Genomic DNA, 17645 nt, shown 5'->3' with positions numbered 1-17645 from the left:
GGAGGGGTCCCACCGCTGACTGGGCAGCCCTGCAGCTTTATTTGATCTCTTTACTCACTTGCCAGTTGGGTGGGAAACGGAATAACCAGAGGGAACATCGCTGCACCAGGAGGTCCAGTCTGGGAGCACCACTGCTCCAGGAGAGCCAGCGGGGAGGACGGGGGAGGTTGCAGCTGCGTCCGCAGAGCAGAAGGCACCAGAAACCAGCATGGCCTCTGAGTGGGGGTCTCGCAGAGAACCGAGGCAGGAGGACTGGGCCCGCTGTGGCAGGGTCCCCCGGGGTCTGTCAGGGAGAGCAAGTGGGGCTCAGAAGGAGGGGACTCCGAAGGTCAAAGAGAACTAGATGCTTGCCCTGCTCGGCTGCTCACCCAGGGTCCCCACCCTGTCCGGAGGACCCAGTGCCACATCTGTTAGGGCTGAGGTTCTGCCCTCGGGCTGGACGGCGCTGGGGTGAGGCCCGATCCCGCCGGCAGCTCCTCTCAGTTCAGGGCGAGGGACTGCGGGATTCCAAGGGGCAGGACAGGCTGCACAGAGCCGGTCAGAAGACATCGCGGGGCTCCGGGTAAGAAGGGCGGGCAGGCTGGGAAGGGAAGGGTTCCTGCAACGTCTCGGGGTCCAAAGCCATCCAGCTCATTCCTCTCAGTTCCTCAGAGCAGAAGTCCTGGATGCCTGGGGGTGGACCACCACTCACCCCGTGCGGGAGGGAGGGAGCGCACCGCGGGCTTGAGTTGGGTCAGGAATGGCTGGAGGTGTCCTTCTGGTTTGTCCGTGCGCTTTGAAGGACAGATAGCGCCCCTGCAGGTGGGGAGTCTCAGTGCGGCCACACCTCTCGGAGGGCCGGCTGGTGCTGAGCCGGTCTGCAACGGGGAAGCGGGGGGTGCTAAAGGTAGGGGGAAGTCTGGGCTGTCACAAGAGCTTCCAGGTGGGTGGAACGGCCCAGCTACCTGCATCTGCCCCACTTGTGGCCCTCCTCCTCCTCTTCGCCTTCCAAGCTCCTCCCTCTGTTCCCCAGCCTCAAGCCCACCTCAGCCTGGCTGTCCCCCTGCCTTTGGGGGCTCGTTCCTGAATCCCAAATGTTGTTCACAGCCCTTCCACCCCCCCGAGGCACTCTCTCCCTACACACCCCTCCTTTGAGGTCTGAGCCTCCTCACATGGCCCTTCCCCAACCCCTGGGTTCCCCCCACCCGCATCCCTCAGAGTCTGCATCCCAGGAGCAGCTTATACGTCTTCACGTTGTCATCACTACGTCGTAACCTTCTGCAGAGCAAGTTCCTTTTGGCCCAGCTCTTCAGCATCCGAACAGGGCTCCGTGCCCAGCAGATTCTCAGCACAAACTACAATAATGTCAAGTGAATCATTCCAAGAAGCCTTCCATGTCCGGACGCCATGGAAAGGCACCTGTAGTTGGATGGTGTTGACCCCAAAGGCATACTCCAGAGGCGGCAGCCGTTAAAGACGGTCAGCTGTGCCACGTCTGGGCCAAAGCAGGCGATGTGGCATCAGATCATTCCAGCGAGGAACGGAGGGAGAAAGAGTCCGATGGTCCCCAGGAAGCAAACGAGGATAAACAACCAGAGGAATATCCTGTCGATGACCATGGCCACATACCTCCAGTCTTCCTTCACCTGCAGGGGAGATGGGTGCACAGTGACCGACCGAGGCCTTGGGAAAGGGGAGGTGTCCCGCGCATGCGCAGCCCCTGTAAGAATGGCACTGGGGATAGCGGTGACGCCACTGAGACCTTGGGAGCTAAGGAGGGGGGGGGGGCGGTAAACAGGGATGTCTCAAGACTCAAACAACCGTCTTCTAGAGATTCCCGTCCTATACCACCCCTATGACAATAGCCCAGAGCCTTTCCATAGGCTCTCAAGTTCCAGGTAAGGGAGGCTGGAGGGACACAGAAGGTTCTAGAATCACCCAGGGGCATGGACCCTCCCAGGGGGCCTGCAGTGATTTAAACGCAACACTCAGAAGTTACAAAATGGTGAAGACTTTGGGCCCCCATGTTGCCTCCCGACCCACTCACCCACTCGCTGGGGGGGTAGGTGAGGGTAGGTGTGGCCCAGGGAAGGGCAGGGTGGTGTCTGCAGTGGGGTAGGGACTTTGTGGAATTGGGGCCTACAGCCCAGGCAAGTGGATCTGGACTCCTAGCTGCTCCCGGATTAGATAACAATTAATTTGTCTTATCTACTCAGCAAGGCCACCCAGTAATAACCTCCTGGCCTTTCATCCTTCCCTAAGTTGATAAGAAGGATTCTGTGACCCTGGGCAGTGGCTTGCTTACCTAATAATGCAGGACACAGCAGGGGGCGGGGGAGGGGAGCCCACCAGGCCCACCCAAGCTTCCTCAGTGTTTGTGAGTGAATAGTGACGTTCACAAAATGCCCAGAGCCCAGAACAGGAAGGAAGAGGAGCCCGTCAGGACAAAGGGGGAGGCTGGATTGTTTGGGGTCTCCTGATGAGTTCCCTCCCCCTCCCCCCACTCCTCCCCCTCCCCCCCCCACCTATGGGCAATGGTGGGAAATGGCCTGCGTGAGGATGGCGTGGGGAGACCCCCTCCATCTCTGTCCTGTGTCTCCCAGTTAGGCCGAGCAGGGACATTCTCACTGCTATTCTGCCACCCACCCAATAAACGTTTTCAGAGCTGCCAGCTAGACATTCTCCATCACAATTCATTCCAGACTCCAAGGCCGTGACTAAGGGAGATGGGTCCTCATGGAGGAGCCTGGGTTGACCCAAGCTGACACCCTGGAGGGATGGCTCCCGACTAGGCTGGTGGAGTCCCCCGGGGGACGGGCCCCTCACCCAGCCCCCACTCACTGAGGAGTCAGCATCCTCGGCCCGCAGGTGGTCGGCAATATAGCGCACGCCCTCCAGTGCTTTCTGTATGCGGGGTGACAGCAGGAGCCCACCCTCCGGCAACTGGGCCTCCGCCTTGGGACCCGAGGCCCCTGGGTGCCGACCACCATGGCTGTAAGGGACACCTGTGAAGGGGGACGAATGACCCGCACACGCCCATCTGCCTTCCTCCTCCTCCTCCTTCTCCTCCGCATCCACGTTGGTCTCCAGCCAGCGGTAGGAGGGGCAGAGCTTCTGATCTGGGGGGTCGCGGAGCTCCAAGGGTGGCAGGGGCCGGCTTATCAGAAGCCACCGGGACACGCAGCCCAGAAAGACCACCCGCACCCAGTGGGGCATGTTGTGGGTGCTGGCGGAGCGGTGGTGCACGTTGAGGACGAAGACGGTGATGACGATGGAGAGGGTGACGAAGATCATGGTGAAGAGCAGGTACTCGCTGATGAGCGGGATGACCAGCGAGGTGGACGGGATGATCTCGGTGATGAGCAGCAGGAAGACGGTGAGCGAGAGCAGCACGGAGATGCAGAGCGTGATCTTCTCGCCGCAGTCGGAGGGCAGGTAGAAGACGAGCACCGTGAGGCAGGAGATGAGCAGGCAGGGGATGATGAGGTTGATGGTGTAGAAGAGCGGCAGGCGACGGATGACGAAGTAGTAGGTGACGTCAGGGTAGATCTCGGCGCAGCAGTCGTACTTCTTGGTGTTGTAGGTGCCCGTGGCGTTGACGATGGCCCACTCGCCGCTCTCCCAGTAGTCCTTGAGGTCTACCGTCTGCTCCATCTGCACCAGGTCGATCTTGGCCTTGTCATACGACCAGGAGCCGAACTTCATCTTGCAGTTCTGCTGGTCGAAGGGGAAGAAGGTGACGTCAATGCTGCAGGAGCTCTTGTAGATGGCGGGCGGTACCCAGTGCACGGTGCCCGAGGAGAAGAGGTGGGCCTTGGTCATGTGGGTCACCACGAACTCCCCATCTGCACTGCAGAGAGGAGAGGCGTTGGGGGGACCCTGCGCACCCCAGGCACCCAAGCCAGACTGCTCCAGATAACCCTCAGCAGGGGGACCCCAATAACACAGCAGGACCGGGCCAGGTTGTTGGGATTTGTGCAAGTAAGACTCCCCAGCACACAGACACCTAGAGCTACCTGAGTTGTCTTTCAAACACCATCTTTTTAACTACAAAAGTAGGAATTTTTAAGAATATAGGAAAGTACCAAGAATTTTAAAAATAACCACTATTAACGTTTTGATGTTATAGATCTATATCTATACATATATGAGGTATATCTATATCTCATATATATTTGATTTTCATCTGGATAACACATACAGCATTTTTACGTTTTTGTGATCATGTGGTATATATGTAGTTTGATGGCCTGTCTGTATTCATTTAACATTTTAGAGTGATTGTTTATATGAGTATTTTTTCTCTCCTCCACCCCGCCACCCCTGCAGATGGTGAGTAAGCCCCTCTGCTGGGGGTCATGTCATTTATACCTGAGATTTTTACTTCCCTGCTCAGAAGACACCTGACATCTTTGCTGGTGATGGAAGACGCCGTCCGTCTTCCTTCAACATGCATTTCTGAGCCAGCCGCACCCACTGGGGCCTCTGCAGGAGCTGTTGGTGGAGGGGAGACTCATGCCTGCCCTTAGGGAACCACGAGGAAATGAGAAGCAGGCCTGAACACCTACAACGCCAGGCAGGCGGTTTGGCAACAGCATTATAACTACTGGGGGGAACCCGCTTCCGGTGAGCAGGGTCACCGTGCACACTGCCATTTTAGCCAAGCCTTGATGGATGGTAGGATTTGGCAGAAAGCTGGGGGTGGAGAGCGGACCAGCAGAGCATCCGCAGAACAAGGAACAGAGGAGGGAAAGGATAAAACTCACAGTGTGTGTTTGGACTGGAGGAGCTGCTGGGCCGAGTTGGGGGCGGGGCGTGAGTGAGGGCGGGGCCCGAGTGGGCGTCGTGAGGGCCCTTAAGGCATCTAAGGACCCATGAGGACGCAGGGGACACTGGAACAGCGGTGACCAGTCGGGCCTGAGTCCGATTTCCCCCTGCGAGTTGGCGCAGTGAGCTTTTAGCCCCCGCCTTCCCTCCCTCTCCAGTTCCCACGGTCAATCCTAAAGACAGGAGAACCAGAAGAATACATAAGAAAAGGGACTTCCCTGGTGGTGCAGTGGTTAAGAATCCGCCTGCCAATGCAGGGGACACGAGTTCGAGCCCTGGTCCGGGAAGATCCCACATGCCAGGGAGCAGCTAAGCCTGTGAGCCACAACTACTGAGCCCACGTGCCACGACTACTGAAGCCTGCGTGCCTGGACCCTGTTCTCCTCCACCGCAATGAGAAGCCCCCGCTCTCTGCAAATAGAGAAAGCCCGCGTGCAGCAACGAAGACCCAACGCAGCCAAAAATAAATAAAATTAAAAAAAAAAAGAATACACAGGAAGAGAGACTTCTTTCCCTTGAAGTAGTTCCAGGATAGAGAGTTAGGCAGGTTGGAAACCGGAACTTTGAAAGGGAGTTACAAACAGATCAGGGCAAAAGTTCAAAAAAAAATTTTTAAGGCATTTTTGTCATCATACAGAAGCACCACTAGATGGCAACATGTGCCCCCATTTTGAGGAAGGAAAGAAGCAATTCCCTGGGTCTTCTTAACCTGGAGTGGAGTGGGTGGAGGAGATACCCTTCTTTAAATGTCTGCAAGAATTTGGTTTAAACTTTTGTCCTATCAAAAGAATTTCCTGTTATAATCAAGTAACACTTGCCAAAGCCTTACTGGCAATCCTAAAACTCTGGGTCCTATCTGATGCTAGGACTTTGCTGCTGCCCTCTGCCAGGTGCACAGGAAACAGAAACTAGAGAGATTCTGGGTGCAGACATGGGGTGAGGGGGCCGTGAGTCCAGTGGCAATGTTAGACCTTGCAGGTAATTCATGCTGAATGTGTGTTTACAGAGATGGCTCAGATGACAGGGCTTTGGGCCTGACCAGGACTGGGCAGTGTAAAGGGATCACTGTCACCCCCCTCTGACCTATCTGGAGACACCTAACTTCAGAAGTGGATCTGTTTCCCTTTATTCTATTGTTTAAAAATAGCTTTTCTAAATGTGGGTCAAATGAATTGGGAAATGCTGGGCTAAAGGGGTTTCTTGTCTGTACAAGTTCTAACAACATTTAAAATGACATTTTCCAAAGGACTGGGGCTGGGGTGCAGAAAGGGTTTTAACGACATACAATGTTATCTAAAATTATTTGACCACAGAACTATTTTTCATACCTATTCATATCTCCAGGAACTAGTGCTCCCTAGAGCCCCACTTCAGAAAATATTTTTAGACAAACATCATGCCAAACATCTAAGTTCTTCATTTCTAAATGAAGAATTACCTGATGCCAAACATGAATGAAATTATAGCTCTTTATATCTTCTATTAAAAAAAAAACCGACTTGGTCCTCTGGGGCTCTCTTTAGACTCCCCTGCCTTTTACTAACTTTTAGTCATTATGTTCAAAGATTGGTCCTCTTCGGTTTTGAATACAGGGCAACTATAAATAATATTTTTTAAAATACCCATGCTTGATCCCTTCAAAGTTGTTACCCTGGGATGCTGCTTACCTGTTCCAACAATAATGCCATCCTGCAAAACTCCAACACTTAGGCATTGTTTTCACAGCCTGCGCCAATCATATTTTTCAAATAATGCTCAGTGTTGGCACAGCTGTGTCCCAGTAGCACAGCGCAGGCACTGATATGCAGTAGGTGCTCAATAAATTTTGGGTGTATGAGTGAGAGAACAAGATGAAAGAAATAAGGGAATCAAGAGAAAAGGTGGTGCGGCGAGGATGAGCAAAGCAGGAGTTAAAAGGAAGGCCACGCAGCTTGGACACAAGGGGGCGCACTTCCCAAGTCCAACCCAGCCTAGCCTCACGTTACCCGCCCCTCGCAGGGAACCCCCTGTCTCAGGGGTCCCAGGGGGCCTCCACAACCCCAGCCGTTTCCTACTTGTTGTAGAGGACGATGTCGGGGATCCAGATCATTTCCGAAGGGACCCGGAGGGATGTGATGTTGCCGAAATCGGCCGGGTTCCAGCGCAGCTTGTAGTCGTTCCACTCCTGTGCGTGGGGAGGGGAGTCAGGTCAGCAGCCCTGCCGGGGGAGGGAGCCTCGGGGCAAACCTAGGGCAGCCTGGGGACGCCCAGCAGCCGGATTCTGGAGCGCCCGGAGCGCCCGGAGCGCCCGGAGCTCCTCACCTAGCCCCACAGAATAGAAAGGGCCGCGATGCCCGGAAAGGGCCCCGAGATGGGAACGGGGAGTCCCGTCTAAAATAATCTAGCCCTCGCTTTGCCCCCACTCTTGTACTCAAAGTCCCGGGCACATCTGGAGGACGGGTCGCCCTGGTCCCGCCTCTGTTCTGTCACTCCTTAGCTGGACGACCCCGGCAAGCAGCCTCACTCATTTGTAGTAACATTTTTTAGTGCATCGCAGTTTACAAAGGTTTTTCACACCCCCTGTCTAGGAAGACCCTCAATGGGACAGCCGGGCAAAGAGTGCAGAGCAGGTGGAAGTATTTCCCCATTTAACAGATAAGGAAACTGAGGACAAGAGGGGTAAAACAACCCCTTTATCAGAGTTACACAGCTGAGAAAGGGGAGTCACGCGGTGGATTTCCAACTGTGCTCTAGAGCGCCCCCTAGGAGCCCTGTTTCCACCGGCTGGTCCAAGCGAATCTGTTTTCTCAAGTGAGGCTTAGAGGGTACGCTGTCAATAAGTGGCAGCACTGGGGCTTGAACCCAGCCTTCCCTGTCTCCAAACTTGCCCTAATTTTGCTTTTGTGCATTTGCACTAAAATAAGGCAGTGATGTGCCCTTGAAAAGTCTCCCATGCGTGGTGCCTTTTTCCCTCTAAGGATAGTCGTGTAACATTTACACAAACACATCAACTGGCTAGGGATCCAGGAAGAAGTAAGGGAAACAGGAGTGTTTGCAGGAAGCAGGCACATGAGAGGAAAAGCACTGATCCAGCCCAATGGTTCACAAACTTCAAGCACTCAAGTCCCAGCTTCATAATTTTTGCCAATATATTTGCACTGCCTATATTAGCATTTACTTAGTATTTTCCTTTAAATTAGTTCATTATTTTTAAACCTACATACATTTTTGAATTTTACATCACTGAAATAACTGGAAAACCCACAGCGCTTGAAACCATCCACTAAAATAGAAATATATGACTATTTTTAAAAAAGGATTGCGACCCAACTAAAATCATCTCACAAAACTGCCGTTGGTACCGAAACCACACCTGGGAAGATGCTGGCCCAGCAGTGGTGCTGATTGATTTTCTGTAGGGGAAGGCTTAGGCAGAGAGAGGGGCCAGACTTGCAAAGTAGGAAAGATAAAAATGTTGCTAAAATTGTCAGGATTTCTCAGGACATTGAGGAATAATTTTTTTTTTTTTCTGTGAGAGGGCTTTCTCTAGTTGTGGCAAGTGGGGGCCACTCTTCATCACCGTGCACGGGCCTCTCATTATCGCGGCCTCTCTTGTTGTGGAGCACAGGCTCCAGACGCGCAGGCTCAGTAATTGTAGCTCACGGGCTTAGTTGCTCCGCGGCATGTGGGATCCTCCCAGACCAGGGCTCGAACCCATGTCGCCTGCATTGGCAGGCAGATTCTCAACCACTGCGCCACCAGGGAAGCCCGAGGAATAATTTTGAAAGGGATTGGTCTTCATAAATGTACCCCCTTCCCCCAGTCCATTGTCTGTTAAGTTTTCAGGTTCAACCAACATTTGGGGGGCATCTACACCAAGTTGTGTTATATTAATCGGCAATAGATTATATTGTCCCCATTTTACAGATGAGCAAAGTGAGGCTCTGAGACTAACTTGCATGGTATCACAGGCTAATCAGAGGTGGTGCTGGCTGGCCTGACTCCTGCTCCAGTGCTCCTTCCTCTCCTCCCTACTCCAGTCCCTGAAGCCTAGGTAACTGGCCTATGGGGACAATTATGGCCACCCAGGTTCTAGGTCTGACCCTTGCACTGCTATGGCTTCCCAAGTCCCTTCATGGCTCTGCACCTCATCTGTAAAGAGGAAAGAATATATTCAGGCTGTTATAAAGCCTGTGCCCCCAAGTTCTGCCCCAAGAATGGCACATCAAAGAGGGCTACCCATCCATTGGCCAGGATTGGTGCTGAGCCAGTTTCTGGTTAAGAGACAACAACTTCATTTCCTATCTCTTTGGACCCTCGCTCTGGGGTCCCTGGGCCGTCAGGTGAGGAGTCCGAACTCTCCTACTGGAGAGAACAGGCAGAGAGAGACCCTGAAAGTGCCTGGAGGAGAAGAGCCCAGCTGGGCCTGGCTTCCAGAACCTTCCAGAGACTTCCAGACATCTCTGCTGAGGGATGAACCTGTGAGTGAAACCATCTTGGACCCTCCAGAGCAGACCAGCCACCAGCCAAATGCCACCAAGTGACCCCAGGAGTCCCCGTGCAAAGCAGAAGAAACCACTAAAACTCCTAGCCATAAAAACTAAAGATGTAATAAACTGTCAGTTGCTTTAAGCCAGTGAGTTTGGGGGTAGCTTGTTAGGCAGTGTAGACACAGAACACTCAGCGTTCTCCTGCAGAAGGAGCCTGGGGTTCTGAGTGGGGCACACCTGGGCCACCCTTGTCTAGACCAGCTGCCCTCTGCTTGTTTTCCTCAGCTGTAAAACGGGCAGAATTAAACCTCGCATGGTTTTCGGTGATGACTCGGCGAGCTGATCTGCAAACGGTAGCAGGGACATAGGCAATGCCCACTCCCAGAAAGGGGGCCACGTGGCTCTTGTAGGTGACATTCTCAGGTGCTGGACAGAGCCTGGCCGCACAAGAGCACAGCCCCTCACGAGAAGCAGTCTGCAGTTGGCTGGCCTTGGGAACATCCTGAGTGGCAACTCAGGCAAAAGGTAAATTCAGAATCATGCTTCTAGTGGAAGAGTCCTGGGAGGGGCTGGGGTCTGTCTGTGGGTTCCCACCCCGCTCCTGTCTTGCCCGGGGGAGGGGCCCTCACCTGCTTTAGCCAGACTTTGGTGGTCATCATTTGGTTCTTCTCATCCTGGCCGGTAGCGGGAAAGAAAGCAATTAGAGTGATGAACGAGCCCCAGAAAACAAGGTAGAGTAGGAGGGGCTTACTCAGGCCCCCCACTCACCAGAGAACCTCTTAGGTGACACCGCAAGCCCAGCCAACCCACCACCCCTCCTGACACTGCCACCCTCAGTCAGGTTATCTCCACTGGGTCCTCTGGGCTTATGTCAGGTGGAACAAGCAGGGCAGGGCATTTAGAAAACCCACTGCTGCCGGTCAACGCCCTCCCAGGAGGGGTTTCAGGGCTGAGAGCAGGAGGGAGATGGAGTATCCCCAGGCTCCGAGGGGTGATCCTCTGACTGAGGTGGGCTGGGAGGGTTGGGGCTGGGGAGGGACGAGGAGCCCCAGAAAGGGGCCCATGCCTGGGGCTGATCCCAAGGGGGCAAAGGATGGTAGGACAGACGCACCACATCGATGAGCTGGGCGATGGACAGCCCGAAGTGCACGATCACCACGTCCGAGGTGTTGGGCACCGGCCTCGCCCAGCGGTTGTAACCCCTAAAGAGGTGTTGGAAGAGGCGGTCCTCGGCTTGGGTGGGGGAGGCCTGTTGCACGGATGCTGTGGGACAGGAGGGGAGAGAGGGGTCTCCGGGAGTCCTTGGTGCTGGGCGCTTGGCTCCCTCTCCTGTCCAATCAGAGCCACTTAACCTCACTGAGCCTCAGTTTCCTCATCTGCAAAATGGGCACACTAATGCAGAATCTATTTCAAAACACTGTCGAGGAGGAAATATAATCATGTCTGTTAGAGCTTACAAAGCAACCAGCACATGGTTGGTGCTCAAGAAATGTCAGTTACTCTGTGACTGATGGATAAGGGGTGAAAACAAGTGCTGAGAGGGGTGCAGAGCAGTGGGAAGAAGTCAGACAGGGGATGAAATCCAGCCTGGAACTGGGGAGCCCCAAAGGACAGCAATGTGCGGGAGACGCCCGATTGTGTGGGGTGAGCTGCAGGGGTAAGGGCTTCACGTGTCATCGTGAACCTGGCCCCGGGAACTTTCACTCCCATCCTCTTGTAATGAACCACTAATGCTAACCATGAAATTCTCTTCCGTTTGGAGCATCTCGCCTGTTTATCCTCAAACCACAGGCATTTGCTCCTTCTCATCAGCTGGGCAAAGTGTCCCCAGTTGTCTGATGGAATCATCTGTGTCTGATTTCACCGTGTTCTGCAAACAGCTTCACCTCTTCAGGGTTCTCCTGCCTGAGCAGGTCGAGAACTACTGCTCTAAAATTCAGAACATCGATAAGAACAGCTGCTGTGTGCTATGGTATCCCAGGCGCTAGTCACAGGCTCTCATTCCAGGTCACCACACAATAGCCCTGGGAGGGTCACAGTGTAGTTGGCATTTTGCACATGGGGAGCACTGCGACTCGGGGGGATTCAGGTGACGCAGCGATCGCCCCCCCCCTCCACCTTCCCGTGGTGGAACAGCTACTTCCCCTGCGGCTCTGGCGGTTGCCACCAGCCCACCTGCAGGAGTTTCCTCCCTGAGGCATGTGTGAGCTCACAGGTGTGACAGGATGCCCTAGGGACCATCCCCACTCACCTGCCGGGATCAGAAAAAGCCACCACAGCCCGAGCTTTGTCGTGGACAGGAGTGCAGGGCGGGCGGGGCCCATGGCTTCAGAGGAGGGGTCTGGCTGCCGCTGGACATCAGAAGGAGGGCAGGCCGGGCCTTGGCTGTGGGTTGAACCTTGGACCGCTTCCCCAGCAGGGCCTGGGTAGCTGGCACGGCGGAGCTCCCTGGGGATTCCACGTGGCTCCCTCTGACTGCCAAGCCTGAGTGAACCCAGGAAAGGGTTCTTAGGATGATGCATCTTTGACACAAGTGAACCTTCGTGCCTCACACCTTTGACCTCATTTGGGCCTCCCATCACCCCTAGGAAGGTATGGGGAAGGGTTATTATTACCTCTTTTATTTAAATTTAAAAAATGCTGATATTCAGAAAAGTTGACTGATTTGCCCAAGCCACATAGTTAAAAAGCTATGAAGTCGAGATTCAAGCTCACATCTTCAGCTTCTAAACTATAACGTGTTCAAGTGCTACTCAGTGGTGCCAACTAGAAGGATAATTTTGTATGGGCAACTCAGCCTGTACTCGCCTGTGTTTTTTAAAATATTTATTTATTTATTTATTTATTTATGGCTGTGTTGGGTCTTCGTTTCTGTGCGAGGGTTTTCTTCTAGTTGTGGCAAGCGGGGGCCACTCTTCATCGCGGTGTGCGGGCCTCTCACTATCGCGGCCTCTCTTGTTGCGGAGCACAGGCTCCAGACGCGCAGGCTCAGCAATTGTGGCTCACGGGCCCAGTTGCTCCGCGGCATGTGGGATCCTCCCAGACCAGGGCTCGAACCCGTGTCCCCTGCATTGGCAGGCAGATTCTCAACCACTGCGCCACCAGGGAAGCCCTCGCCTGTGTTTTATAGATCTTAGCACCGTGACTGTCATTGCTCAGCCATGATCACGACTGAGGTCTGTGGCAGACAGGTGGTGACAAGGTACAGGTGCCCTACCCCGAATCCAGGCTCACCTGGATCCAAGGTTCTAAGAGGTTCCTCTGTGTGCAGCTTCACTCACCTCTCCTTCCAACTGACATCACGTGCACAAATCCCAAGGCTATAATCTGTTTCACCTTTCACTCAAGGGCACTAAATAAAAGCATGGTTTTTTTTTTCCCCATTAGTGAGAACAGGGGGAAAAGAAATAGAAGTCCAGGCATGCTGAACTTGCATCGTATAAAGATCCAACCAGAGACATCCTGGACCCTCTGGAAGAATGTGCAAATGAGACTGAATTGACTCCAGCGGACAAATTCCTGCAAGATGCCTCAAATTTGCATCCCTTGTAATTAGCCCACTATGATAATTTCATTAATTTGTCACCAGAAACCAAAGGAGAAATTCTTCCAGGTATTTGACAGTGATTAAACTTCCACCTCTTGTTAGAAGGCTATTGGAAGAGGAAGAGTCCTGGACCCTTTGATCCTCTAAGTGGCTGGATTGGCAGGTTCGGGGGCGGGGGGCGGTGGTGTCTGCGGGCTGATGTCTCTGTTTGTAAAGTGGGTCTGGATGAATGGAGCTCTCAGGGAAACCTGTACAAAAAATATTGCTTATGTAAAGGGCTCAGACGCCAACATCCTCACTGTGCTTGCATCGCTGCAATGTACCAGTGTGTCCAGACCATCCCGCGCCCCATACCCCGACTCAAGTCAGCCTCTTTTGCCCACATCCTGAATCCTGGTTCCATTGAAGTCAAGGTGATGTGGGCTGACTTCTTTGCCCATCTTCCTACTGCAGCTGGTTTTCAACTTCTCACCCCCATTCTATTCTTTTCACAAGCCCCACCTTCTCCATAAAACCTGCTTCGATTTCACCCCACACTTCTCTGCCATCTGGCACAATCCCAAGCCTGGGAGTCATTACTCTCCCATAACTGTCAACACCCCAAAAAAAGTCTCTTAATTGAGGAAATGACAGTGTCTTTTCTTCCAAATCATTTCAAATCATTGAGGAAATGACAGTGTCTTTTCTTCCAAATCATTTCATCAGAGATGCTTAGGGGAGAGAGAGCCTATTTCTAGCTTTTATATTTGATCTGCTCAATACATCAATTAATCGCAGAAGCTTGCCATCTCAAGGTTGGGTGGAATCTTAAAGGTCATTTGGATTACCACACCAGCTGATCATTTTCCCCCACACATTCCAGCCTCAGAAAAAACCCAGCAATGAAGAACTTGCTATCTTCCAAGTCAGTGAATAACACTGATGTCTGTTAGCCTTTGTTAAAGCATGTAGAGTATTTACTGAGTGAATAAATAAATGACAAAAGAGGAAGAGTGGTAATAAAGACATAGAAGCAGATTCAATAAAGTAAAGCCAATAACTCCTGAGATGGAGCCACCCTCACCAGTGGGAGGGGGGTGACTGTCACTGGGATCGGAGCAGCCCCAGCGGGGACAACCAAAAGACTAACATTTTTCTAGAAGCAGGCAACTCCCAGCATTCTGACATACCTCCCTCCTACGTACCCAGAAGCTGCTAATCTGCTCATATCACTTGGAACCGCCCTCACAACATCCCCAACACAAGCTCGGGGGCGCCTTTCTTACCTGTGACCACAGAAGACAAGCCATTCAAAGAACAGAGTACCAGCCTGGCTTGGAGGTCCTGGTCAGCTGACCAAAGTCGCCCCAGAATGGAAAGGCAGGTGCAGAGCCCAGCTGGGTGTCTTCATTTCCTGGTCAAACAGATGCTGGGACAGGACATGCCTTGGCGGATGAGGAAGACCTGACACTGAGAGTCAGGTTGGCTTCCTGGGGAGGGCTGGACAAGTTCTGAAGACAGGCTGCTGTGCCCAGGCTCCCAGCTCTGGTGACCGGAGAAGCTGCATGCAGGTCCTGCTGAGGAGGACAGCACGGAGAGCCTGGCACGGATGCTTCTGCAGGTAAGAGGCAGGCGGGTCCACGGGAGGGACCGCCAGCTTGGCAGGCACACAGACGGATGCTCATATTCCCTCTCTCTCTCTCTCTCTCTCTCTCTCTCTCTCACACACACACACACACACACACACACACACACTCACACCCTCGCTGGAGGGAAGGAGAAGGAGCCTGTGACTATCTAGTCCTTGCCCAGCGGGGACCGACAGCAGACTGCTTGCCCTATGTCTGGTTACAAAGATGCTTCGTTCTTTGCTCTGAAGGATCCTGCGCTCCAGGATCACTTCCTGGGTCCCCCAACCTCACCCATAGATGGGGAATCTCCTGGGTCTGTCTGTCGACAGAGCAGTACAGTTTTGAGTAAAATAGGACCAAGGACAGAGCCACCAGTCCGCAGCCTGTAGTTCTCTTCTTCCCCTTCTCCCCTGGAGGAGCCCCTGCTCCCCGCAGCCAGCCTCCCGCAGGACCCCGGCTCCCTCGTGCTGCCGCCTGGTTTGGCTGCAGCTTGCCTGTTTCCTCCTCGACCTCCTTGCTGGGTGACCTTGCCTTCAATTTCCCAGATAAGGAAGTTCACCTTCTCTCAAACCATAAATTGACCCTTTGCCTCCTTGTCGCCCGCATCAAATCAGGAGTCCTCTTCCTCCTGCTGTGCGTGGCGAAGTGTGGCCCTGTGATCCTGACGGTGGCCCCATCTATCAAATGTCGCCCGGCTCTCTTGTATCTTCCTCTCCCTCTTGCTTGTTCCTTCCCCTCAGCCCATAAGGAAGCTCATCCTCCATCCTAAAAACACTCTGGGGTCTGCACCTTGCTATCTCATCTCCCACATATTGTTAAAAGCCAAGGACGCAGGACATGACTGCCAGGGTTTAACTTCTGGCTCTGCTCCTTTAAAGTTGTGTGGTTTTGGACAGGTCTCTAGAGATTTCTGTGCCTCAGTTTCCTCATATGTAAAAGGAGGATATACTGGCTCCACTTCATAAGCCTGTCATGAGGAGTAAATGAGTTAGTATAAATAAAGGGCTTAGAAAACTGAAATAATACATGATACATATGTGTATGTATGTAAATATTGGTTGGCCAAAAAGATCGTTCGGGTTTTTGTAAGCTCTTTAGAAAACCCAAACGAACTTTTTGGCCAACCCGATATATATGTGTGATATATATAAATATGATATATATGTGCATATATTTACTCATGTGTATATGATTGCTAGTATTATCTTTTGAGAATATTAAAACACATAAAAGTAACCGCCAACATTCCCACTATCCAGAATTAACAAACGTTAATATTTTACCATATGTACTTTCATATTGATATATATGTATATCTGTGTGTATATAAAGTTATGCAAGTATTAAATGCATACAGAGAGAAAGATAGGAGGAAGGAAGGAAGGAAGGAAAGAGGGAAGGAAAAGGGAAAATAATAGATTGTATCAGTCAGGGTCTTTGGTTTGAGCAATAAAAATCTATTGATTAATTTAAGCAGAAAATGATTTTATTAAAGGGCAATGGGAAGTTCACAGGTGTACTTACAAAGCTGGAGAACCCCCTTGGAGCACAGGTGAGAGCAAGGGAAACACCAGCCGGGCTAAAGCACAAGTCACAAGCCATTACCGGCATAGTGGGCCCTGCTGCTGCAGAAATGGATGCGGAACCTTGCACCGTCTGTCACTGGTACTGCTGTCACTGCTGTCCCTGGAAACCAGCCACTCCTGCTGCTGCCAGAATTAATTCTCCTCTATTCCTACCTCATTGTGTCACTAGCTCTCAATACAAAGGTCAGGATAAATGCATCTGATTAATCACGTGCTCGTGAACTAAATGCATGGAAGGCTGAGGAAGCGGGAATCTGGTGTTTTGAGCTTTTATGTGAAGGGTGGCTTCTGCCACATTCAAGGTGGGAACTTTCCCAGAATATTTGAAAGGAGTCTAAATGCTGGGAAACTCCCGCAAATCTTGCTCTTTGGCTCCTCCCACCAATGCAGACCCAACTTTCCATAATTACACTTTGAAACAAATGCTTACACCTACCCATTCTGTTCTAAAATGTGTACCCAGAATTTGTTTTAATCAGGTATGGTTAAGACATGCAGACACGGGAATGATTGTCACAGAGGAAGAAGTTTATACTCACAGATCCCCAGAAGCAGGAATCATGGCATGTCACGTAGGGCCACATGGGGAAGCACATGGGCCAGACAGAGGGCAGGAAGGGCAAAGGAGAAAGCATGGCCCAGAGTATGTATTGGAGTTTCTGTAGGGAAGGTAAGGCAGGACAGGGTAAGCAGCCTAGGACTGGATAGTTTGAATAATTTTGGTGGGCTGTGGGTATAGGGGTGGTCTCCGGTGGTGCAGTACCTGGTGCTGGGGGGATTCAGTGCAGGGGAAATATTGGCCTGGTGTGAGAGAGAGGTAAAGGAGATGGCTGGGGGTGTGGACTTGAGATTGGCTGGAGGGTTTGTAATATGATGTCTGTACTCCCATGAAGGCTGGATCACTGGGAAGATGTAAACAACTTTGGCCATTAGTTGCCTCGTTTGTAATGGATGCCAAACCGACCAATAGTGAATCTAAGAAAACATAGTTAGAGCACTAACACAAGACAGCCATTCCTCACAGACACAAAAGAGCTCATCGCAACCCCAAAGGGATGAAGTCTTACGTCTCGTCAGTTACTCCAGTTAGCTCCAAGTCTTGCCTCTCTAGACAATGCACTTTCTTGCTCTAATCCTGACACAATGTCATCTTGAAATTCTGTTTCTTATGGAATAAACCATAAAGTCCATCAAAAGCATACTGCATATAAAGTAATGGAGTGGGCAGAAAATAAAATAGATTAACAAAGTAAGGAAGAAAAGAAGGCAGGCACAGCCTTCATCATTGTAAAAGGTTAGAGTTGGACCCTATTGCTGAAGTGCTCACACTGTGAGTGTCAACTATAATGCTGAAACTACTGCTGCCGAAAGCAGAGGGTCACAGGGCCTGCGCCATCCCTGCCAGCTGGGGACACCAGCTGCTGCTGCCGCCCCGAAACTGCCAACCAAAACCTTTCTCCTCTTGCCCTGCTCACCTCACCAGCTCCTGCTGTAAAGTCTGGACTGGGTACATCTGATTTGCTGAGCTAAGCTCACAGGCCTTCACCTGAGAACGTGAGCACTTAGCATTTTTGGATTCTACGGTCAGAGTGGCTCTTCCTTCTAAGATTCATAAGGTGGCTACGTC

General features: G+C 52.1%; 1 protein-coding gene across 1 annotated transcript; it reads right to left on the bottom strand.

Moving 5' to 3' along the window:
• Positions 1-1499: 1499 nt before the first annotated feature.
• On the bottom strand, positions 1500-11614 carry CHRNA2 (cholinergic receptor nicotinic alpha 2 subunit). Its single transcript, XM_059926228.1, has 6 exons — positions 11527-11614; positions 10387-10538; positions 9905-9949; positions 6861-6970; positions 2821-3829; positions 1500-1625 (listed from the first exon to the last, which is right to left on the bottom strand). The coding sequence occupies exons 1-6, from the start codon at positions 11597-11599 to the stop codon at positions 1500-1502; spliced, it is 1515 nt and encodes a 504-aa protein (XP_059782211.1). The 5' UTR covers positions 11600-11614.
• Between the last annotated feature and the right edge of the window lie 6031 nt (positions 11615-17645).

This window comes from Balaenoptera ricei, chromosome 6, assembly GCF_028023285.1.
Source record: "Balaenoptera ricei isolate mBalRic1 chromosome 6, mBalRic1.hap2, whole genome shotgun sequence".
NCBI lineage: Eukaryota > Metazoa > Chordata > Mammalia > Artiodactyla > Balaenopteridae > Balaenoptera > Balaenoptera ricei.
The sequence above is the reverse complement of the archived record's forward strand: the minus strand, read 5'-3'. Positions and strand labels throughout refer to the sequence as shown.